Source organism: Nelumbo lutea, chromosome 3 (assembly GCF_056320005.1).
Source record: "Nelumbo lutea isolate HS-2025 chromosome 3, American lotus-T2T, whole genome shotgun sequence".
In the NCBI taxonomy this organism is placed as follows: domain Eukaryota; kingdom Viridiplantae; phylum Streptophyta; class Magnoliopsida; order Proteales; family Nelumbonaceae; genus Nelumbo; species Nelumbo lutea.
The window spans coordinates 79,190,028-79,214,851 of NC_142686.1; the positions used below are offsets into that span (position 1 = coordinate 79,190,028).

The 24,824-nt window shown below is 37.2% G+C and overlaps 1 protein-coding gene across 1 annotated transcript; it reads right to left on the reverse strand.

Annotated features, from left to right (window-relative positions):
- Window positions 1-932: 932 nt before the first annotated feature.
- LOC148865920 (F-box protein SKIP19-like) lies at window positions 933-21,794 on the reverse strand. Its single transcript, XM_088974406.1, has 2 exons — window positions 21,163-21,794; window positions 933-1,833 (listed from the first exon to the last, which is right to left on the reverse strand). The coding sequence occupies exons 1-2, from the start codon at window positions 21,480-21,482 to the stop codon at window positions 1,239-1,241; spliced, it is 915 nt and encodes a 304-aa protein (XP_088830532.1). The 5' UTR covers window positions 21,483-21,794; the 3' UTR covers window positions 933-1,238.
- Between the last annotated feature and the right edge of the window lie 3,030 nt (window positions 21,795-24,824).

The window sequence follows — 24,824 nt, forward strand, 5'->3', positions numbered from 1 at the left end:
CTGAATGGGCCCTAGCCCTTTAGTGTCCTTCTTATTAGTTCTTTCATGTTATGTTTTCTTATTGGGCCTTCTCTTTATGGGCCTTTAGTTCTTTTTATGTTTTTCTAAGTTTAGTGTTGATGTGGACGCCTACTTAGGGGCCGCCTTGTAATTTATGTATCTTAAGTATGTTTTATAAAAGATAAGAGTAGGGGAAAGAGGAGATATTCGAACTCCTCCTTTCTTTCTCCTTTCTTTTTGTTGTCTCCTTCTTCTTCTCTGATTTCTTTTACTTTATTCTGAAATATTCTACTGATTTTATTAGTTTTGAATCACATCTACTAAAAAAATTAGGGCCCACAGTTAGCATACTCTACTTGTAATGCAGAGATACCATGCTTGTACATACAAATATGATCTAATAAAGAGCCCTATCTTCTTTGCCCCCCCCCCCCACACACACAAAAATGCAACTTAAAATTTTCTTTCCCTTACTCCTAGCAATACCTTTATTTTTAACCTTGTATTGAATACAATAATCAACTAAGGGAAAATCTATGATGCGGGAAAGATATGGAAGAAGCCCAAGAACTAAATAAGGAAAAGTAGAGAAAATAAATATCATGAGAAGCAATTTACAGATACTATCCAGCATTACATAGTTCCATAAGGAATTTCTTGGACAGCAAAAAGGTGCATGCTACAAATTGCCAGACGCCCAGTTTAACCATCTTGCTAGTATTTCTCCATTAAAATAAATGACACTCTCTAGGCCCTTAAGACACCAAAAAGTCCTAACCCATGAAGTCATAAAAATAATAAATTTCCAGAAAACCAGGTAGAGTATATTAATTAATTACTTGATCTTGATGAATTAGGCGGCAGTATTCCAAGAAATGTTTTATACTGAGATAACTTCCCAACTAATTGAACCGCACAAAAGTAGGAAAAAATGGAAAAAAACAGTAAAAACCAGCATTTTATTATGGTAGAAAAATGTTACATAATTATATCACATAACCAGGAATTCAAACAGTTTACATTGTAGGACAAGAGCAGTATGGAGTAATTTTTGGCTACCAGACGACTGGTATTCTTTGTACACAAACATCCTGGAAATATCTGATCCCCATCAAAAATACCTATTTTCCTCGGTCTGTCATGCGTTTATCAAGGCTGATCCCAATCCCAGGTACCCATTTTCTTCAGAGGGGATATAACATGTCATGTTAGAATAGCAAATAGCATGAGACCCTTATTCAGAAGACAAATTCTCCATAATCGGACAAGTCATTGCCATCAGAGAATTCATAATATACATCATCAGACAGGAAGTCAACTTCAGAAAATCCAGATGGGTAGTCCTCATCCACCGTTTCATAACCATGAGCATTAGGATCAATTTCACAATAATCAAAGTCATTAGGAAGCCTTAAACATCTAATTGCATCTGCGCATCTCTTCTGCAGCTCCCCTCCCAGAATTACATTGAAGCACTGACGCAGGTCAAGAGATTCAAGGTGGGGACAACCATCAAGAATGGCACGCAGGCCATCATCCGTCAATTGGTTCCCAAGAAGCTGGAGGTTGCGCAATTCGGGCATGCACCCAGCAATAGTAAATGCCTCCTCATCCCACTCCACATCTGAATTCCTGAATCTCCGGCTGTTAAATTTAAAGGTTTTCAAATGTGGGCAGGAGCCACCAATGACTTCAAGTACTTTGTTTGAAAATGTACAACAGTAGGATAGGTCAAGCTCCTCCAACAAGGGAAGTCCATTCACTACTTCAATCAATCCATCATCTGTTACTCTATGGCATGACATGAGCCGAAGGCATCTCAGTGGACAGGATCTGAAAGAAAGTATGGAGTCAGAATGGTTTTGTTGCACTGAAGGTGAGAGTAACAAGCATGAAGACATTATATTCAAAGTTTGTTGCTGGCATTGACATTAGTGGATTCCATGTGACAATACTAGTTATCTATATATGCTTCACTTAGCTGTCTGTTTATCTTGACAAATGCCTCATTAGTCACTCAAATAGACCAAACCCAAGACTTCCCATAGCATGAGGGAGGAGACGAGAGGTGCTTTTTTGATGAGTAACATAACAAATTTTACTAATGAAATAAGCAAATATACAACAGATCAAGCATCCCAGAGGTTGAGATGACCTGATCTCAAAAGAAATATATTATTGGGAACACCCATCTCCCCCAAAGCTTGTTATTTCATTAATACATACACTGACAACTTTTTTTTTTTTCAATTGGCACAGCAATGCCAACTCTTTTAACTGAAAACAGAAACAAAAAACAAAAAAATCTTTGGAAAGATCCCTTTTGCTTATTGGCCTGAATAAACTGCAAGTATTTCCAAAAATGTACTCCAAAGGTGCCTTGCAGGAGATGAAGAGTCAAAATTGGAATTTTATAAAATTTTATGTATAGAAATATTTTTAGACAGTAGGGGTATTTTTGTTATTTTGCAATTTTCTGTAGGGTCCAATGATAGGGTTTAATTTGTTTAGTTAAAGTTTGTTTATGTTTAAAATTTCAGAGTCATTGCATAAGTAGGATTAGAGTTATTGAGTCTTCTTTGAATTGAAATAGGATATGACAACTTAGTTTAAGTCCTACTAGGATAAAGAGTCTAACAGCTTAACTCCTAGGATTATTATGAGGTTAGACTTGTTGCTGCCTTGGATGGGCCAAGGGCAACAAAGTAAATTCGCTTCCGAGCCGAGGGCTGACTGATGAGTCCAAGGTCCGCTGTGGCCGAGGGCCTATAGGTCGGTCCTGCGAAGAGAGAGAAGAGATCAAAGGCCCCGGGTGCTAACCCGAGGCGAGGACTCCAATGGTCAAGTTAGTGAGGGTGTGACGAGAGGTGGACAAGGCCTGAGGTTGGGATGCTCAGACGAAGCCACGCAGGAGACAAAGAAGCTCTCAATAATCAAGAGTCTATATACCCCCTATTTATACTTGAGACCGCCTAGAGGTAGGTGGGCATGGACAGCCAAGATGGTAGTCCGGTCATGAAGGCACGGCCATCCGAGGCCGCCTCATGCAGTCACGCCATTGGTCTCGCATCACACGCCGGCCTCTACTCTTCGTGATGCTCTCATTGGGTCCGTTCTGTGCGCCGCCTTTTGCCACGCACGGGCATGCCATTGGCCCTGGCTATAAGCGCCTACATCAAAAGTATAAATATGTATGGACGTTTTACACAAAGGCAATGAAATATATTGAGTTTTCTTCAGCTTATGCTAGTTATGGTGATTGATTCCCATGCCCTAGAGTGATTCTAGGCACCCTATGAGTGATTCCAGGTATTTTCTCTCTTCTTTCTCTCTCTATTTTCTCTCATTCCTTCAAGAAGCCATTGCAGCCATCAACAGCCATAAAATCCTGATCAAGAAGACCATTCAACATTCTCTTAGGACTAGAACTGAGTTGGTCCTACATCACTTGGATTCCCTGAAAGAAATCTATTGAAATTTAGCTTTGGGTGGATATAGCTCTCCCGTAGTCATGGTGAATAACATGCCCACATGTCAATAAGCCAATAAGCAGCCACTATGGTTATCAAATCAATTGATGTTTTTAAACATTGCTTAATCCACAAACACCCTAGCATTCCTTTCTTCCTATACAGATCATATTATAGCAGCTCTAACCCATCTCCAAATAGGGCTGTACATGGGTCGGTTCGGTTCGGTTTCATTTACTTATGCCAACCAAACCGCTATTATCGGTTTGACTATTGAACCAACCGAAAAAGAGATAAAACCTATTGAAATTTTGTTTTACACATCAGTCGGTTTAATTGGTTACCCGAATAAAGGAGAAGGATGTGTGTTTCTTCCAAGAAATTGTTTTTACCGTTTGTAATGATGATGATACAGTACTGTGGGTCCTACTTTCAATTAAAAAGCTATTTACCAAAAGTTTGTATTCATTATTCAAATTTTAAAATAAGTAATTTATTTAATCGAGACTTGAGAGTTAAAAGAGCATCAATTGACCACTTTTTAATTGTGACTTTTGGTTTTTACTTTTTACCTGATAGGAGATGTAAGATGTGTCAGTTGAGGTGACAAAAAGTGGGAATGTGAAGAGGTATCAGACGTGAAAAATAAATCAGAGAATATATAATAGTCATGGGAAAAGCCAATTTTTTTTTGGGATATGCACCACAAATCCAACATTCGGCATCCTCTTATGAAATATATCAGTCAGTTTTTGGTTTACATAGACATATATCCACTACCAAACCGATTAGTCGGTTTTTAGTATTTATCAAACCAAAACCGACCAGCTCTTTTTAAAACCAACTATTTCGGGTCGAGTTGGTTTGGCTTGATCGGTTTGGTCGGTTCATAAAATTATATGAACAGCCCTATCTCCAAATGGGGAAATTACTAATGCTGAAGGTAAGGCTGTTTATGAGGAGAAAATCATGCAACAATATGCCAATTTATAAAGTATTACAAGAATGCAAATTCCTTTGAACTCATCCCCATTCATAATGTAGTGAAAAACTATTGTTGCCACCAAGTCTAGAATGCTTTACCAAGGTTTTGAGGCATAGGCCCTTATAGGATAGCATTATCTTTCTTAAAATCTATCTCCATATCGTGCACAAAGCAACAATACCCATGACTACCTTTGGCAATTTGTCGTAACAAATAACTCACATCATTTACTTACTACAAAAAAAAAAAAAAACTCACATCATTACTGAATATGTTTTTCATGGTCAACAATATCATGACAAAAGATTCGTTAGTCATTACCATAAACAACTGAACCACCAACTCACCAACCATAATTGTCAAGGCGACAAGGTGCCCTTGGAGGCTTGCCTCTCCCAATCGCCAAGTAGTTTTGTGCACTATGTTATAAAATACTTTTATATTTTTAATTTTTGACATTATAATTATAAAATAGGCATTATTAAACTAGAATACTCATTTTATGTTTATATGTACTAATTTCTTTTTATTACTTTCTTATTTGTTAGGGTTTAATCAATACAAACATTGCTAACTGTTGTTTTGAACCCATGGTTCAAAGTACCGATACACCTTTGTGTATCGGCAGAGGTGTATCAGTACTTATAATGATACTCCCCCTATTTTTTTATTTCTTTGGTTTTCAATTTCATTTTTAAATATATATATATATATATATATATATATATATATATATTTTAAAAAATGGGTTCCCGAAAACACCTGTAAACATGTGTATTGGGGCGCCAAAGATACAAATACAATACACCCAATACGGGGCATATCGTATCAAAGTTTTGATCCTTGATTGAATCCTCAATTATTTCAGAACTTGAACCAATAAGAAAGGGAAGAACTTAAAATTTTGTCTAATCAACACATTTTCTTCTTACAGATCTTCTTCTTCTTCTTCCACCCTTTCTATTCTTCTTTTCCTATAACAAAAGTAGAGGTTCAGCTCCTATATTTTTTGAATTTCTTTCCTTTGTTCCTTTTCTTCTAATATAATGTTGATTTTCTAAACTTAAAACATGAAATTTATACTTCTCTTATGAAAATCATGGATAATTATTAAGGAAAGATGGTTATGGAACCTAGGGAACTACCCTAGGATATATGGCTTTACTTAAAAAAAAAAAAAATCCATCTCCTAGGCGTTGCCTAGGCGACTGGGCGACAAGGCGCCCCCCTGTCGCCTAGCCTCGCTTTGGCACCTTAAAAACTATGTTACCAACAACAGTGCTTGCTGCCACCATGGCTCTCATGAAAATGTTGGGGGAATTTGGTTAGTCCAAAGTACATGACTAAGCATTCATCAAGATCAAGATCAGTGTGCTCAGTTTTAAATACATTCCACTTATCTCAAGAGTGAAAGGATTTAACAATACCCAATTTGTATCAATCCATGAAGATGGGCCTTTGGGTCAAATCAAACATATTATCTGATCTCTCGTATTGAAAACAGTGGTATCACTTATCAGAGCATCAACTAGTCAATCAATACTCAACTTAGAAATTTCCAGTCGTCAACTTTAAAGATATTTTAAAAAAGCTTTATGTGTTTGTATTTATCTTTAAGTACTTAAAATAACATCACATGTTCTTTTATTTGTTATATGTAATATGTATACTAAATTCTTTAATCATTTGTGATATTACATGGTTGGATGATGGTATATGATAAATATAAATAAAGCATATATTAAAAGAACATAGTTTTTTTTCCTTCCAATCAATTGTGTGCTGGTATAAATTTGCCACAAACAAGTGGGTCATACCAAACATTCACAGTTCCACACTGACAAACAAAGGTTGTAACTCCCCATCTAGCCATTCTAGCCTATATTTACTAGACAAAGATTGACAACTAAGGTGGTGTTTGGACAAGCCTTCTGGAAGTATTTTTCCTGCTTCAGGTAGCAAAAAGCTGCTTCAGAGCTGGTAGCATGTGTTTTCCAAAGCAAAGACAATAAAAGCAAAAATACTTGCCCTATGAAAAGCATGAAACAAGAAAATAATGCTTTGAGATTCGACCATTAGGGCATTTTTGTTTTTCATAAAACAAGAAAGGAACGAATATTGCTAGAGTTGCAAAATGCCACATCTTTAGAGTTGTTACGTGGCACTTTTAGGTCATGAAAGTGCCTCGTTGATTACTTGCTTAATCTGATAAGCCATTCTCTGAACCAATTATCACAAAAAATATCTCACTTCCATAGGATATTTTATTGCTTTAAATATTAAATAATGACTCCATAATGAATAGTCTACTGTATGGTCTTCCCTAGAGGGAGATCGATCCATGTGCACTCCTCTAGATGTTGCCTCTAAATACATTGTTTTTTTATAGTAAAACAAAATGTATTAAAAAAAAAATTGCAATAAAGGTAAACAGAAGTTGCCAACGAGAAGAAAGAAAACAACCTTTCACCAAGTGATTTAAAAGGCGCACAAGGCATGCCTAGGCACAAAGGCAAGGCGCATTGTAGGGTATGCGCTTACCTAGGTCCTAGGGGCAGCACTTTCGAAAGGGGCACGCCTGGTGTGCCTAGGCATGCGCCTGATGTGCCTTGTGCCTCAGCCCAGGGGTGCGTCTTTTTAAATTTTATGCTTCTTTTTAACCTAGCAGATGGGCCGGGGCTCCACCCCCGACCCCCAACCATGCCTCTCGAGGCAAGTCTGTGTTGGTCTTAAATTCTTAATTCTTACACAAAAAATAATGATTTTCTAATTTTAATTTCCTTTTAAGAAAATATTTTATTAGGATGAAAGAATGAACACTAGCAAATAACCCCCTATTTTCTAATGTTGTTCATTCATTCATCCTAATAAAACATCTTCTTAAAAGGCAATTAAAATTATAAAATCATTATTTTTTGTGTGAGAATTAAGAATTTAAGACACTAACATAGACTTGTTTGAGCTTGCCTCGAGAGGCTTAGTACAAAGGCGGCTCGTAGAATCAGGAATGCAATATCTTTTACATCACATTAGCTACTTGAAGTAATGCAATTGAGGGAAAAAGAAGTTGTGGGTTTTACATGCTTGAAAATGTTTTATATGTTTGATTTTATTTTTAAATTTTCATTTGAAAATTCTTTACATGTTCTATTTATGTATTTTAGATTTAGATAATAGGTTTTTTAAAACATCTATTTTAAAATTTAAGTTTATACTTTTATTAATATTATGTTTAATATTTTTTGGAATTTTTTGACATTTGTTTTTTGATTTTTTTTGGCATTTTTTTGTATTTTTGCACCTTGCTTCAAAAAGGTGCACGCCTTGCCTTGCACCTTGCACCTTGTACATTGGGCGCAAATTGCCCCTTGCGCTTTTAAAACACTGCTTTCACCCAACCACAACTCAATTCCAAAACCTCAACATTCCATAGAAATAAACACTCCAAATAACAATCTCTCCAAACCCAAAAATAAATAAATAAATACATTATTCCTAGCATCCGACCCACACAAAAGCCTTATATCACAACAAATTTCTAACTTAAACCCAACAACTCAATAGACAAACTGCCTAACCAACCTAATATCAAAAAGACCAAACCCCAAGCAAAGGCCCAAAATCCAGCAACATGAGAACACTAAATATTAACTTAACATCCCCAATACTTTACACTATCGCTAATCTTCTCCATTGATTTGAGAAGAAACCTCTTTACTTCTCTTAAGAACCCTTTTAGTTTTCTTCACCTTCTTTAGGCCCGATGTTTTAAAAGTGCAAGGCGCAAAAAAGGCGCAGGGGTCAATTTGAACGTGAGGCGCAAGGCGCAAAGCAAGATGCAAAAATACAAAAAAAAATGCTAAAAATCAAAAAAAAAAAACATGTCAGAAAATTCAAACAAATGCCAAAAATATCAAAAAATATTAAACATATAATAAAAATATAAACTTAAATTTTAAAATAATGTTTTAAAAAACCTACTATCTAAAATTAAAATACATAAACATAAGATGTAAAGCATATTCAAATGAGAATTTAAAAATAAAATCAAACATATAAAACATTTTCAAGCATGTAAAACCTCTAATCTCTTTTTTCACTCAATTGCATTACTTCACATAGCTAATGTAATGTAAAACAAAATACATTCCTGATTCTACGAGCCGCCTTTGTGCCACGCCCCTCCAGGCAAGCCCAAACAAGTTCATGTCGGATCTTAAATTCTTAGTTTTCACACAATTTGGTAATGTTATTCATTCATTCATCCTAATAAAATTTCTTAAAAAGCAATTAAAACAATAAAATCATTATTTTTTGTGTGAAAACTAAGAATTTAAGACCTAACATGGATTTGTTTGGACTGGCCTCGAGGGGTGTGTCACGGGGATCCAGGGGCGGAGCCCCCAGCCCAGCCGTTATGTTCAAAAGAAGCAAAAAAGCGTCAAATTTTCAAAAGGCACACACCTGGGCTGAGGCACAAGACGCATCAGGCGCATGCCTAGGCGCATCAGGCGCATGCCTAGGCGCATCAGGCGCATGCCTAGGCGCACCAGGCGAGCACCTTTTGAAAGGGTTGCACCTAGGACCTAGGCAAGGCACATACCCTGAAATGCACCTCGCCTGTGCGCCTAGGCGCGTCTTTTATATCACTGTTTAGACCAGACCCAAATAAACCCCCTTTCAATCTAGTAAAAAATTTAAAAACTTTAACAGTTTGATGGTTTTTTCTAATTTCTGAAGTGTCTCACTGCATTAGGAAACTTTTTAAAATCTTTGAGATCCTTAGATCTCTCATTTATCCACTCTAACTCCAATACTGCATTCTTCTCAAATGTCTGTTCTGCAACTGTCTCTTCACCCTCTTTGTCAACCTCCCCTATAACTCCAGCTGACCTCAGCCTATCTAGTATATCTTCTACCCTTAAATTAAAACCATCCCCTTCAGTATCTAATTTATCATTCTCCCAGCCCTTCTCCTTCAATTCTTTAAACGCCTCTCTTGCAAACTCTTCACCCCCCAGAAAGAACAAACCCAACCTCATACTCACCCCCACTTCTGCATTCACAACCTCCTCAATCTCTATCAACCTTTCTACTAATTACCTCTTCTAGTTGGTCATCCCATCCTCAGGATTAACCACATCTTATCCATCATCAGTTAATGGTTTAGTCCTGTAATTTTCTCATCACTGTTATCCACTACATCACTGCCATCTACTTCTCCTATCTCGTTGCCCACGTCCCCTTTATTTTCTCCACCATCATAAAAGTCTTTTTGCCTCAAACCACCATATAAACTATTTTCCCCATCAATATCTACCAAAACTAACTCAATTAACCCCTGCTGAACTAATTCAACCTCATCACCTTCCTTACCCCCTCTCCCCACAACTTCTAAATCCCCAGAAATCTCAAATGAAGCATCATCCTCCCTCCCTCGTTGAACGAACTTCCTTTCACCATCTTCCCACAACTTCTATAAGCTCACCTTCAAATCCCCTGAAATCTCAATGAAGCATCATCCTCCCTCCCTCGTTGACTGAACTTCCTTTCACCATAGGCTGTTCATGGGTCGGGTTGGGTCGGTTTACTGATGTTTTTCCAACCGACCCGACCTGGTCGGGTTACCTGAAATTGAAACCGAAACCGACCCTGTGTTAAGCAAAACCGACCTGATCGGTTTGAGTCGGTTTGGGTCGGTTTCGGCTCTACTTAGTTGCTGTTAAGTTGTAACTAGGATAGAGACAACTTAGTTAAGTAGGAACTAAGTAGGTTGTAACTACTAACTAAGAACTAACTACTAAGTCGGTTCGGTTCAGGTCGGTTTCGGTTTTCATGTGTGAAAACCGAAACCGAACCAAATCATCAGTTTATGATTTTTTATAACCCAAAACCGACCGGTGCTGAAGAAAACCCGGCCGACTCGGGTTGGGTCAGTCTGGGTTGGTCGGTTTGGACAGGTTGGGTCTTCTTATGAATAGCCCTACTTTCACCATCTTCCCAAACCTCCTCCCTCACCATAGTATCTTGAAATCAACAACCTAAAGCTATTGCCACCATTGAAGCTTTCCGATAATCTTACCTCTGTCCCAGAACTGTGTCCCCACTTCCTTAATTTCACCTTTCTCAACCACGACCACCCTGTTCGACATCAGCATTGTTTTTTTTTTTTTTTGAAACAGGTAAAGTACTATTTTATTCAAAATCAAAAGTACCAATATACGATGAGAAGCTGTACATCCAAAAGTAATCAAGAATCCTCAAAAAAATAACGAAAATGAAGAAAAACCATTCTCCTTGAAGTAAGCTGTAATTGATAACCACAGCCCTAGAGCCTCTATAATGCCAATACTCATTTTTCCCACAGGGCTAAATTTTTGCTCAAAAACCTGAGAGTTCCTTTCCATCCATACAAACCATTAAGCTGTCAATGAAATAGTAGACCAAAGTAGACCACCTTTCCTGCCCATTCCAGATACTTCCCAACATTGTAACAAAGCCTGAACAAAATCTGGAATGCATCCTTGGTAAGAGATGGCCTTGAAGAAAAAGATCCAAATCTTGTAAGTGAAATTGCAGTAGAGGAAAAGATGGTTAGAGGACTCCTCTCTTCTGCACAAGGAACAGAAAAGATCTGGAAGTTTAAACACCTTTCTTGCTAGCATCTGTGCTTGGTAAGGCACCTCTCCCAAACTACCAGCCAAGTAAAAAACTAGATCTTTGAAGGTGCAGCAAACCTCCAGATTGTTTGTTAGGAAAAGGGAAAGTTATAGCCATATTCAACCCTTTGTAGCAAGACTTAACAGAAAACAGGTCAGATCTAGACCATTTTCAGAATCTGGAGTCTTGAACTTGGGGGTTAACTGCATGAGATTGCAGCATACCAAAAGATATGAAGTTAATTGCACCTCCTAATCATTGAAGCTCCTTCTGAAAACAGGGGACCAAACAATATTACCACCTACCAGATTGCAATGATCTGCCACCAGAGCATTTTATTGATGGCAATAAAATAGAGCTCGGGAAAGAAATCACATAGAGGCCTTTCATCACACCACGGATCTGTCCAGAACCTTAGCTTGTTACCATCAACAAGCTGGTATCTAATGCCTTCCATACACTGCAGCCATAAGGTTGCAAAGGGGTGTTTGTGTCCCAGCCATTTTCACCATAGCCATACTTTTCAACTAATAATCTTCTCCACAATTAATCTCAACATTCTCCTCCACAACCTAATTTCTCCCTACACTTGCTGAAGCCCATAATCTGCCTTCAATGAACCAACTTCATTCACTAAGGTTTCCTCCTTTCTCAAAACAAGGTGACAAGTTGAACCCTTGATGACATCTTCTCCTGCTACCCATATCCTTTGATGACACAACAAACCTCTCCTCCTGCTCTTTGTCTCTGTAGATGAACTTCGTCACATAGTACATATAGCCTCCCAAGTTTTGGAGCAAGCAAACTTCTGTAGATGGAGCCCTCAAGACCTCACAATCACCTTAAGTGCCAATCTGGATGGGCCCATCATTACTTCTAACACACTCAATTTTAAATGGACAACTCTCCCTTTTGATCCAATACCCCTGTCATTTTTAAACCCATCCTTAATAGGCTCACCCATCCCTGAAAGATCCTTACAAGTGTGGGTTGGTGACTTCAAATGAAAGATATTCAACCAGACAACAACCATTACCAACCTATTCTTGTCATGTATTCCACAACTAGTATAAACCTATTTACTTGCCTAGTTAATGTATACATTATTGTAGGCACCCCTTGTTTCTGATATATCCAGAAAGGGGCTACACAAGACTGGGAGGGGGGCATATCCCCAAAAGTCAAAATAACAAATATAGACTAGAGACCAAGGCAGGTTAAGCAAATTCAAAGAAAGAGAACCATGAGCATTGTTTTGAGCTTCATGTACTAACAAGTCAGTGACCCGGTTGGCTTCCCAGAAAATACAATGATACACCACACCATGCTTGAACAGCTCCTTTACCTCAAGGCAGTAAACAATGATGCTTCTCAATCTCCACAGCAGACCGATCACTTTCAGAAGACACAAAATGACCAGCTTTGGTTCCCCTTTGATTATTATGTGATAATTCTTGAAGCTCAATGATTCCTCGCAATACAAGTGTTAAAAGAGTCATTGGTTCACCTTTAGTGCCACAGGAGCACTATTGTATTTTTAATTTATTTTTGATTGCCATAATATAAATACCAATCCTGGCACCACCAGCACAACTTTTTGACTTTTTTTTGAAGAATAAAGAAAAATTTTATTAAAAATAAAAGGAAAGAAATACAACAGCAAGGTGATAAGATATCATCAGAATAAGAAGAACAACCTCAGAGAACCCATAAAACCCAAAAACCCCATAACTTTTTGACTCTTAATCTTCTTCTCTTCTTTTCTTCTCTCCTCTCCACTCTTCTTCTCTTCTCTTGCTGCTTTCTGCGTAGTGTTTTCAGTCTAATATGGTATCAGAGCAGGTCTATTAGGCCTGAAAGCAAGATCAATCGAAGTTTTTTTTTTTCTTTTTTCTGGGTTTGTGTTTGGAGAAGTCAGAGAACACCATCAGACTGGTCTGACGAGGGTTTTCAGATCTGTTTTTCCTTATCTCTTGGCTGTGTACCAAGAAAAAAAAAACCAGTAACAGGTTTATGTGATTGATGTGAAGTTTTTAGAACCTGTTTGAACCTTTTTTTGTGGATCGTGTGATCCTTATGGTGTGTTTGTAAGTCGGGGATGACCTGTATTTTGCTGTAACAGCAGTAAAGTAATTTTTTGGTGATTGTAGGGCCTTGTTTGGCCTGTGTGGTGATTGTTCCACAATTCCTTGATGTTGTATATGTTTTTCCAGCAGCAATACTTTGTGTGAAGTGGAGAAATTTAATCTTTTTTTGGTGCTGGACTGTAGTGCATCCTAGTCTTTGTGGCTTATTAGGTGTGACCTGAAGTAGTTACCATGACTTCTGAGGACTCGACTACCTCTGGTGTCTCCTCAATTCGAAATGGGCCGAGTGGGGGGATAGATTTGAACTTCCCTATGACTGTTATACCCCTAGATGGGCTTAATAACCTAGAGTGGTCGAAGGGAACCAAACTATATTATATATCACTGCAAGGGGGAAGATAGGGTATATCAATGGAAAGATTAAGGAACCTAAGTCTAGAAGTGCTGAGTAAGACAAATGGAACCAGGAAAACAGCATGGTAATGTCATGGCCTCTAGCATCTAAGCAGCCTCAACTCTCAAGTGACAAGAAACTTTATGTAGGCTGATACAACTTACGAAATCTGGGAACAAGCTATGTCTACCTATTCTGAACAGTGGCATTATGCACAAATTTATGATTACAAACAAAGTCATCTACTTGTAAACAAGGGGAGAGAAGTCTTTCTATGTACTTACTCATACCTGCCTCCATTTGGAAAGAGTTGGATCATTATCAAAGTGTGAACTAGAAAATAGAAATGTGATGAAGATGCTAAGGCCTACAAGTCTCTTGTTTCACAGCAATGGGTGTTTGCTTTTCTTTTAGGTCTAACCCTGTGTATGAGTCTATTAGGGTACAGATCCTAGGAAGTAAGGACCTCCCATCAGTCCAAGAAGTGTATGCCCTAGTACAGTTAGAGGAGAGTAGGAGAAATTTGATGAATAGTTCTGAGGGAGAATCAATTGCTTTGACAGCTAAAGGGGGTGTAGTTGTAGGTGGTGGGAATTCCTTTAAGAGGGGGGACTTCTAGAAGAAAGCAGATGACAAGGATAAATTATGAGTGCGGCTCAAGAGTTAAATAATCAGATCTGGATCAGAATAAGAAACAAGGACAACAAAGTTCATGGAAGCTCAATGTAGCAAATATGGCTTCTCAGGAGACTCAACCCTCTACTACCATTGTGAGTCAGAAACATCCTTCTAGCTTTTTTAATTATCAAAAAAAAAATCCTTCTAGCTTTGATCCTAGGGAAGATATCATAATTCCTTTCGTGACCATTTGGAGTTGTATGGTAGAGTAATTCGTCAAATGAATTATGCCCTCCTTCCTCAACTTCCTTTGTGTCTACATCAGGTAACTTTCCATGCGTCTTCTGATCTTCTCATTCCACTAACTCACCTCGAATAATAAACTCTAGGGCCTCAAACCATATGAGGGGTAAGTCAAATTGTTTTAAATCCTACCTTCTTTCTAGCAAGGACAAGGTGATACTAGTTGATGGTTAATTCTCTACCATAGCTAGCCAATGAACCATCTCCCTTCCCTTCAATCTTGATCTTTCTAATGTTTTGCATGTTCCAAAATTGCCTATTAACTTGTTTTTTGTTGGTAGTATTACTAATTCGTTAAACTATTCAATGACCTTCCCTTCTTGTGTAATACAGGATTTGGCTTCAAGGAAGACGATTGGTAGAGGTAGTATGGTGGACGGGCTCTACATGCTAGAGAATAAAGCTAGTCATGTAGTCATATAGTATAAGAGTTAATCTAATAAGAGTTAGGTTTATTTATGGCATAGTCATCTTAGTCATTTATCTTTTGAGTCATTGAAAATTTTGTTTATAGAGTTTTTTAAGTCAATGTCAATGTCTGAGTTTACATGTCAAACTTGTTAGTTGACCAAGCATTGTAGAACTCATTTTTCTTCAAAAAATAATAAATCTAAATTTCCTTTTCATATTGTTTATTTTGATGTTTGGAGTCATGTTATTTTACCTTCTAAGACTGGTTATAAGTACTTTATTACACTTATTGATGACTAATCTAGATATACATGGGTGTATCTAATGTGATCCAGAGATGAAGTGCCAAAATTTGTAAAAGATTTTCAATGCATGGTTTTCACCTAATTTTGAGCTAAAATCCAAATCTTCCAATCTAACAATGCTAAAGAATATTTCCATAGTGACCTCACAAAGTTTTTTGCTTCGTGTGGATCCTTTCACCGCGGCTCTTATGCTCGAACACCCCAACAAAATGGCATTGTTGAAAGAAAAAACTGTCATCTTCTTAAAGTTGCATGTGGATTACTAATACATAATGGCACAAGAGATGGTATTCCTTTCTCTCTTCTTTTAACAGTGTTTCTATTCCTAAGAATGTAGCAGAAACTCTCTTAGTGCTTGAATGGACAAATGAAATGAAGGAAGAGATCAATGCTTTACATAAAAATGAAACATGGGAATTGGTGGATCTTCCTGAAGGAAAGGAACCGATTGGGTGTAAATGGGTGTTTACAGTAAAGCATGGGGCAAATGGCACAATGGAAAGGTATAAAGCCCGATTAGTGGTAAAAGGGCTTACTCAGGCGTATGGAGTGGATTATGTAGAGACATTTACTCCATTAGCTAAGATGAACTCTATCAGAGTCCCTTTTTCTCTAGCCACTAACCTTGATTGAGACCTTCATCAATTGGATATCAAAAATTCCTTCTTGAAAAGAAGTGTACATGGTGAAAGATCTAGATCCCTTAAGGTATTTTCTTGGAATTAAAGTTGCCTACTCACAAAAGGGGATCTTGATTTCACAAAGGAAATACATCCTAGATTTGTTACAAGATTCAGGAAAACTTAGGGTGAAACCAGCTAACTCCCTCATTGATTGAAATCACAAATTAGGTGATTGTCATGGTGAGACTATCAAAGATGTGAAGCAATTTCATAGCCTTGTGGGAAGGCTCTTATATCTATCCATGACTGGGTCGGACATTGCTTATGTTGTAGGTATTCTTACTTCTTAGTTAATTCATACATGCCCCTAAGACCACTCACTTAGAAGCAACTGAGTGAATCTTCAAATATCTCAAGAAATACTTAAGGGCTAGTTTGTTGTTCAAGAAGCATTGGCATTTAAAGGTTGAAGTGTATACAAATGCTGATTGGGCAAGATCAGTTGATGACAAAAAAAACACCAAGTTACTGCACCTTTGTGGGAGGGAACCTAATCACATGGAGAAGCAAGAAACAAAATGCCATGGCTAGGTCAAGTATTGAAGTTGAGTATAGGGTAATGTCTCATGCAATAGCTGAGATTATGTGGATAAAAAAATTGTTGAGTGAGTTGGGATTTACAATTGATAGTCCCATCTCCCATGTCCTTATATTGTGATAACAAGGCTGCCATCAACATTGCAAGCAAACCAATTCCCCATAATAGAACCAAGCATATTGAGGTGGACAAACACTTTATCAAGGAGAAACTTGTTAGTGGGGAAGTATGTACAATTGTATTCCCTATATCAGTTCCAAAGAGCAGCTTGCGGACATCTTCACAAAGGGCCTACATCACTTGCAGCATAACGACTTATGTGACAAGTTGTGCATTGTTGGGTGTGGGTCCAGCCCATATGGAGGGGCCCACCCCACCTTTATTTGCTCCCTAAAAAAAATGGAGCCGAATAGTGGTAGAAAGGTTACCACATTTTAGTTTTTTTTCCTTGGTGTCAAATTAGTAACCACTAAAAAGAGAATAACGAAGAAGAAAAAAAACTCAAAACCAAAAAAAAAAAAAAGGTTTTTTCTAGTTCTTTGAGTTTTGTGAAGAAGAGGAAAAAGCTGGCTCTTGTTCCATTCAAGATCAAGTTCGGAAGTGCCTTTCAAGCCTGTTCTTGATGATATTAAGTGTTGGAGTTAAGAATCCCACTCTAGTTCAGATTTGGTGATTCTTCTTCTTTTTCTCTACTTCTCAGTTCAGATTTACAGCAACTTGGTGAGATCTAAACTTATGTTTGTGTTGTATCCACCTTGCACTTGGTGATGTTAATGCTGTTCTTGTGAGCCAAGGATTATTTCTTTGATGTTTGTAAGCCTCTAGTTGCAACTAGAGAAGACTATCGTACCCATTAATTTCTGAATTAGTGGAAGACTTTTACGGACCATAGGTCCCGTGGTTTTTCCCCGATTTTGGGGTTTTCCACGTAAAAATTCCGGTGTGTTATTGTGTGGTGATTGTTATCTGTTTTTTTGTTACTTGACTGAATTGTTTACTTGTTATTATTGTTGTTGGTAAACCCATTTTGACACACATTTGGGGAAAAGGTTCTTTCTATCCTGAGATTGGTTTTACATTCATTTCTGCTACTATAGTGTAACTTGCCCAACAGTGGTATCAGAGTCAGGTTGGCTGAAATTAATTGTTTGTGTTGATACAAATGGAGGAATCCTCGGGTGTTATGATAAAATTGACTTCATCGAATTATGCCATTTGGAAACCCAGAATGGAGGACATTCTTTATTGCAAAGATTTGTACCTACCCATAAGAGGTGATGAAGTAAAGCCAAGTGACAAGTCATGCATAGAAAAACTGTAGGTCAAATCCGACAGTGGATCGACCATAGTATTTTTCACCATGTTGCACAAGAAACTAGGGTTGATGTTTTATGGAAAAAATTAGAGTCTATGTATGAAAGGAAAACATGTTTAAACAAGACTGCTTTGATTAGAAAACTAGCACACTTGAGATATAAAGATGGGACTAATATGTCTGAACATTTGAGTGATTTTCAAGCTTTGATAAATCAATTGACTACTATGAAATTGAATCTGGATGATGAAATGCAAGCCTTGTTGTTACTTAGTTCCTTGCTTGATGGTATAGTAACCATTGACACAGTCAAAGATGCTTTGTTGAATGAAGAGTCCAGGAGGAAAGAACAAGGGACTTGCTCAGAATATCAAGCTCTTATAACAGAAAAGAAAGAAAGACAGGGAATAAGTAAGAGTAGAGGTCCCCGTAACAAATATGATAAAACCAGAGGAAGGTCCAGGTCCAAGAAAATTATCATTTGCCATCACTATAATAAACCAGGACATTACAAAAATGAATGCAGAGTCTGGAAAAGAGAACAAGCCAAAGGAAAAGGTGAAGGCAAGAAAAAAGAAAAAGATACTATAGTTGTTGCAACCAAGGGTGATGTTGTTATTGTTTGTAATGATAATTATGTCAACTTTGCATGCCTAGACAGTGATTGGGTCATAGATTCGGGTGTTTCTTTTCATGTTACCCCCCATGGTGAATTTTTCACAACTTACATTGCAGGTGATCTTAGACATGTTCGTATGGGGAATGCTGATACATCCAAGATTGTTGGCATGGGAGACATTTGTCTAGATAGCAATACTAGTTCAAATTAATTTTGAAGAATGATAGACATGTTCCTGATATCCGCCTAAATTTGATTTCCACTGGCAAGTTAGATGATGAAGGTTATGCAAATACCTTCAGTGATGAAAAATGGAAGCTCAGTCGGGGCTCACTCATTGTGGCAAAGGGAAAGAAGCATAATACCCTTTATTTGATGCAAGAAAGATTGAGCAAAGGATAGGTGAATGTAGTTCATGATTCATCCATTGAGCTTTGGCACCGGAGGCTTGGACATTTAAGTGAAAAAAGGCTTCAAATACTTTCTAGAGAAAATCTTCTTCCTGATGTGAAAGGTATGCCTTTTGAAACATGTATACATTGCTTAGCTGGCAAACAAAGTAGAGTTGCATTTCATAAATTTCCTCCATCTAGAAAGCCTCATGTTTAGAAGAATGGAAGAAGAGAGAAGAGTGAGAGAGAAGAAGAGAGAAGAGAGAACGAAGAGCCAAAAGTGCTGCTGGTGGCGCCAGCTTTTGATATATATACTAGGGCGACAGAACATAAAAAATAAAAGGAGGAAATTACAAGAGTACCCCTGCAGTACTATACTTAGATAAATAACAGTCTTTTAACAAGTATATTTGTCATTTTAATTTATCAACAGGTTATTATTTAGTTAAGTTTCAAGTCTCACATACAAAGGTTTAGTAGATAGTAAGTTATAGACATTCTCTTTGGGTTCTAGTGGCATTTATGTAATCACATCAAATAATTTTCGACTCTTAAAGGGCAGCCTAGTGCACGACACTCCCGTCAATGCGAGGTCTAGGGAGGGACAGATGTATGTAGCCTTACCCCTGCACATATAGAGAGGCTGTTTCAAAGATTTGAATCCAGGTCAACCAAGTCACAATAGAGCAACCCAACTGTTGCACCAAGGCCCACCCTCTTGTTAGGCTATAAATTGTTCTTTTTATCTTGTTACTGTAATGAATGAAGAAATTGAAAGGTGAACATTAATTTTCCTTGCAAGCATGCTTTATTTAGTGATTTAGATGAAATACTTGAATGGCTCTATCTCCCCTTGAAGTAATAATCCCCAGGGTCCTCTCGTTCTTCTATTTGTTATCTTCTTCAAGCTGAAGCTCTTTTAATAGCTATTGCAACCATCTAAGAACCAATAAAAATTCAACTATGGGACTATTGCAGGATTTAGTGAATAGGTACATGAAAAAATTTAGAAATTTTAACCTTCTCATGACTCTTCTCCACATTCTCTCTATAAGATCCTAGTTATTCCCCTTGGAACTTGTACCTTGATTTTTTTTAATAGGAAACGGTAACTTTCGTTGATGACTTGAAAAGATTACAGATTTAGCACCAACAAAATGGATGGAATATCAAAACAAAGTCTTATAAACAAGCCCAAAACAAAGTCTCCCCTGTAGCTCCTTGCTTAGATAAAGTGTCGGTCATTCCACTTGCTAACCGTACCAATTTAAATTGCACCCCAATCTCCCTTTCTAAGCTAATAATCTCTCTTAGAGTCTGTCTAAGAGACCAAACTCCTAAGTTTCAGATTGCATCCACCCTATTACCGGCTTGGAGTTTCCTTCTACTTCTAATTGCTGCATTCCCCATTGTTTCGCCAGTCTCAATCCTTGAAGTAAGGCTGACACGTGTACCTGGAATTTTCACATCACCGATCCAATTAAACAGCCCTCCATAACTCCAAAAGAAATAAACCTTAAAATGAAAAATGACAACTTATATAGTTCAGTCAGCTTCTCCCCCTCTCAAAATTTACATGTTTTCTACCAACACAACAACTTCCTAATCTTATCTCTTTTGGAAAATTACGGTTGTTATGTTCATTAGTAAATTTGTTGAAGATATGAAATATAACCAAGGTATCGTATTTATAAGGATCTTTTACCAATATAGATGCAATCCTACCACTCAGCCATCAAGTAGAATTAAGAATCTTCTTTCAATTGTTTTTCCAACCAATAATAAGATTGCCCAAAATTGCAATGAAACAAAGATTCATTATTTAGTTTTTCTCTCTCTCAAAATTTACCTGCTTTCTACCAGTATAGTGTCTTCAATACATGCATCAAAATTTTGTGACAAATTTGATTGACTACATCCACTCCCTAGACATAGAAGCAAATAAAAGTTAAAAAAGAAAAAATCATAAGCAAACAAAATGAAGAAGTAGACCATCCTACAGCTCAAAACCGATTGTTCTCTCACCTCCATCCAGAATATGGAAGATATATCTAAAAGCAAACTAGGATCATACAAATTATTTCATTAATTGGCTTTTACTGCAGACTCGACAAAGATAAGTGCAATTGCCCAAAGGAATTCAACGATTAAATGGGTATGATTGCTATGGAGTTCAATCTACAGACTTTCCAAGACTAGTATGCTGGGCAAACAACACAAAACAAAGCATCTTAAACAAAGAACCCAATTCAAATAAGCAACCTCAGAACAAACCAACAAAAGAAATTTCATAGAACAGACACCAATATTCTTCCCTGAAAAAGAAAAAAAAAACAAAACAAAACAAAATGGTCGCAGAAATAAGAGAGACGAGTATCTTACCTTTCGGTGATGTATCGCAAAAGCTCGTCAGTGCAGATGTAATCCACGGAAAACTCAACCAATTGCCCGCAGCTCCTGTCAATGGCATGCCTCGCCACCTTCTCTAGATCAATATCCATATCAGGCCACGGATATCGCAAATCGATGGAAAGCCAGACCAGGGGCTCTTTGCAGAATTTTCGCCAGGAAGAACAGACATTTTGGACATTAAAGAGGACATCAAAGACGCCGAGCTTCGAAAATACCAAAGACAGAACATCTCCAGGCAAGTCAAGCCAATTTCTCACCTCTTCCGATGACTCCACATCCGTCGACTCCATTCCTATGAAACCTTTATGGAGGAAATTGCATCAAAATCCTCGGGTTTACAAAAGGGAAAAGTGCATTTGAAGGATTCACAGAGGCTGTTCTCAAACAAATAGAAGAACTTTCTTCGTTTCCCTCACGATTTTAATGTAGGTGTTCTCGAACCAACAGAGCTGCAGCCTCAGTACCTTGGCAAGATTGGATTCTAGTCTCTAGACCGACCCGGGGCTGGTGGGGTGTGTCCTCGGGGCATCGGACCTGGGGTTGCAAGATTTGTTTGGCGAAAATTCAAAGCCCTGTACTTTAGGGTAGTCTCAGTTTATTCTAACTTCAAAAACATGTACTGAACTCTTAAAAACCATCAATTTAATCCCAGCCGTTAGCAGCCTCTCAGTTATTTGTACCACGTGGTCACATTTGTCATTTAAAATTTTTTAAAGTGTCAAAATTACACTTCAAATTTTGAAGAAAATGTTTTTCGTCACCTACCTTAAAACTGAACCAAAATAGACATTATTCATTGTTTTCATCCTTATATAATCCATATGTACTTCCATCTTGTTGATAACATAACGACCAATCAATGAATCTATTTGTCCAATGCCCAATTACTTTCTCCAAAAGAATTAGAAATAACAAAATCCATAAAGAAAAAAAGTCATATCTGATGAAATCTAACAAAGAAATGATGGACAAATAGAATGTAATGTATATAATTGACTAAAAAAGAAAAGAAATGCAAAATGGGAAGAAGGAAAATGACGCAAGGGAGAGAAAGGAGAAAGATCAATGTCTTGGAAAGGTTATAAATCAGATTTCACATGGTTGAACCAGGTTAAATGGTTGGCCAAATTTTTAAAATTTTTCTAACCCAACCCGAAAACCAATTTTCTAGTGATTTTGAAATTTGAAATTTTGGGGTCCATCTTGCACTGAATTGGTTCCAAATTAAATCTGATCATACTTGATATGGAGACCACTGTGTGCAACTCCTAGGGTGATAGTTCACACTCAACATCAGTCCCAAAATTGACCTTCAACTGAAGATGGTGTATTGTGTATGTGAAGTCAATTCAGCAATACTGTTTCAGCAAAACCGGTTTCCAACTTGCTTGGATCGATGTGGATATGTGAATTTGATATCTTCTAATGTTTTTATTACAAAAACATAATAGAGAACTGATGGAAATCAGTCCCTATCACAATTGGGTCAAATTAGGGTTTTTGAGAGGCAAGGGATAAGAGAAGAGAGCATGAGATTGGAGAGAACTAGTGAATTTGCCCTTATCCTCTTAGTCTCTTATATAGAGCACTCTCCTAATCTAATTAGGAGTTGATCCAAATCAAATTTGGATCCAGACTTTATCTTTAATTGATAACTATTATCTTCTTAAGAGAATGGGTGTTACATACGAGATTCATGCCCATTTTCAATCCAAATTACATAAATTGTCACGTGATGTCTTAACTAGTCATATTAGTAATAGACCTTTGGCCCATTCCCTTTAATGGTTCACATTCCAAGATGTTGCATGACCACTATAAGGCCTGAATATTATATGGCATAGAACCCACAAAGGTCTCACACAAGTCCATAAGGGTTTGGCCCCACCTTTGGAAGATGTTAGGCCAAATTCACTGTTCAGGGGCAGTGAACCCTTAACCCAATCAGCTTGGATTCAATTTGGGTCTAACATTTATACAAAATGATCATTGGATTCAGTCACTCTATGAAGACCCAAGGATAATGGACTTATGTAAGATAAAGCCCATCAAGTAATCAGCCCTGTAATAGACCTTCCTAACACTGTTCAAAATCATAACCTAGTTTAGTCCCATCGCAACCCAAAAGTTCAAATCACAACTTAGTTCAGTTCCATTGCAGCTTAGAAGTTCAAATAGCAAATTGATTCAATCCCATCATAACTCAGAAGTTCAAATCATAGCTTCTTTCAACACCATCATAGCCCCGTAGTTCAAAATTGCAACTCTTTTCAACTTCATCACACCTTAGTTAGCCAAATCGCAAATTTTTTTAGCCTCATCACATCTCAGTTAGCCAAATTGCAAGTGATCCAATGAAGGACGAAATGGAGAAAATGAAGGAAAAAATCCAAAAACTAAAAAGGGTCCAATAACCTAGGCACCACAGATTTTAGAGAATTATGATTATACCCTGATGCAAGACTCCCAGAAAATTTTGAAATACCCAAATTAGAAAAGTACAATGCAAAAGGATGTCCTCAAACCCACCTCAAGATCTTCTATGGGGATATGTTCCAATATGGGTCAAATGAGAAACTTCTTATCCAAATGTTTTAGAAAAATTTGATTGGAGATGCTCGAACCTGGTTTGCTATATTGGACCCTATAAAAAAAAAAGTCTTGGAAACAAGCTTATGAGGCCTTTTTGGATCTTTACTCCTTTAACATGAAATTGGTTCCTAATTAATTGACTAATAGGGCCTTGTCATAGAAAGAAGGATAAAATTTCCTTGAGCATGCATATCGATGGAGGGAAATGGAGATGCTCGAACCTGATTCACTACGTTGGACCCTACAAAGAAGAAGTCTTGAAAACAAGTTTCTGAGGCCTTTCTAGATCATTATTCCTTTAACATGGAATTGGTTTCTGATTGAGTCAACTTAGAGGCTTTGTCACAAAAAGGAGAAAATTTTCTTGAGTATGCATATCGATGGAGGGAAATGGCATCAAAGATAAGGTTCCCATTGCCTAAGGAGAAAATGGCAAGATCTTTCATAAAAACTTTATGGGATCAGTATTATTCAATGTTGATTGACTAGCCTCTCAAGGATTTCAATGAGGTTGTTAGGGGGCCACAAGAATTGAGGAGGCTATAAGGCAAGGGAGTATTAATCCCTCAACATCTGCAATAATTGGGGGAGCTGGTTAGACCCTCATTAGTAGGGATGCAAAGGGTTTGGATCGGATTCGAATAAGGGAATATTTGAATCCAATTTGATACTATTCATGTTGGATCCGAAGATCTGATCAGATCATATAGGATTTGGTTTGAATTAAAATCCTATCGGTAAGTTGGATCTTTGGATTTGATCTTATCCGACTTGTTTTCTTTAAAAATTAATAAATTATTAAAAGAAAAATAGAATATACTAATTTAAATAAAATAAAAACAAAAGTACAAATATTTTTAATTAATTTAATCATATATACACATGTTTTTTTATAAAAAATAAATAATATAACAAATTTATAAAAATATAATATAAAAAATAATTTATAAAAAAATAACATATATATATTATATATTCACATTTTAAATATATAATATATATCGAATCGGATAGGGGTGATCTGAATTCAACTTGAAGAT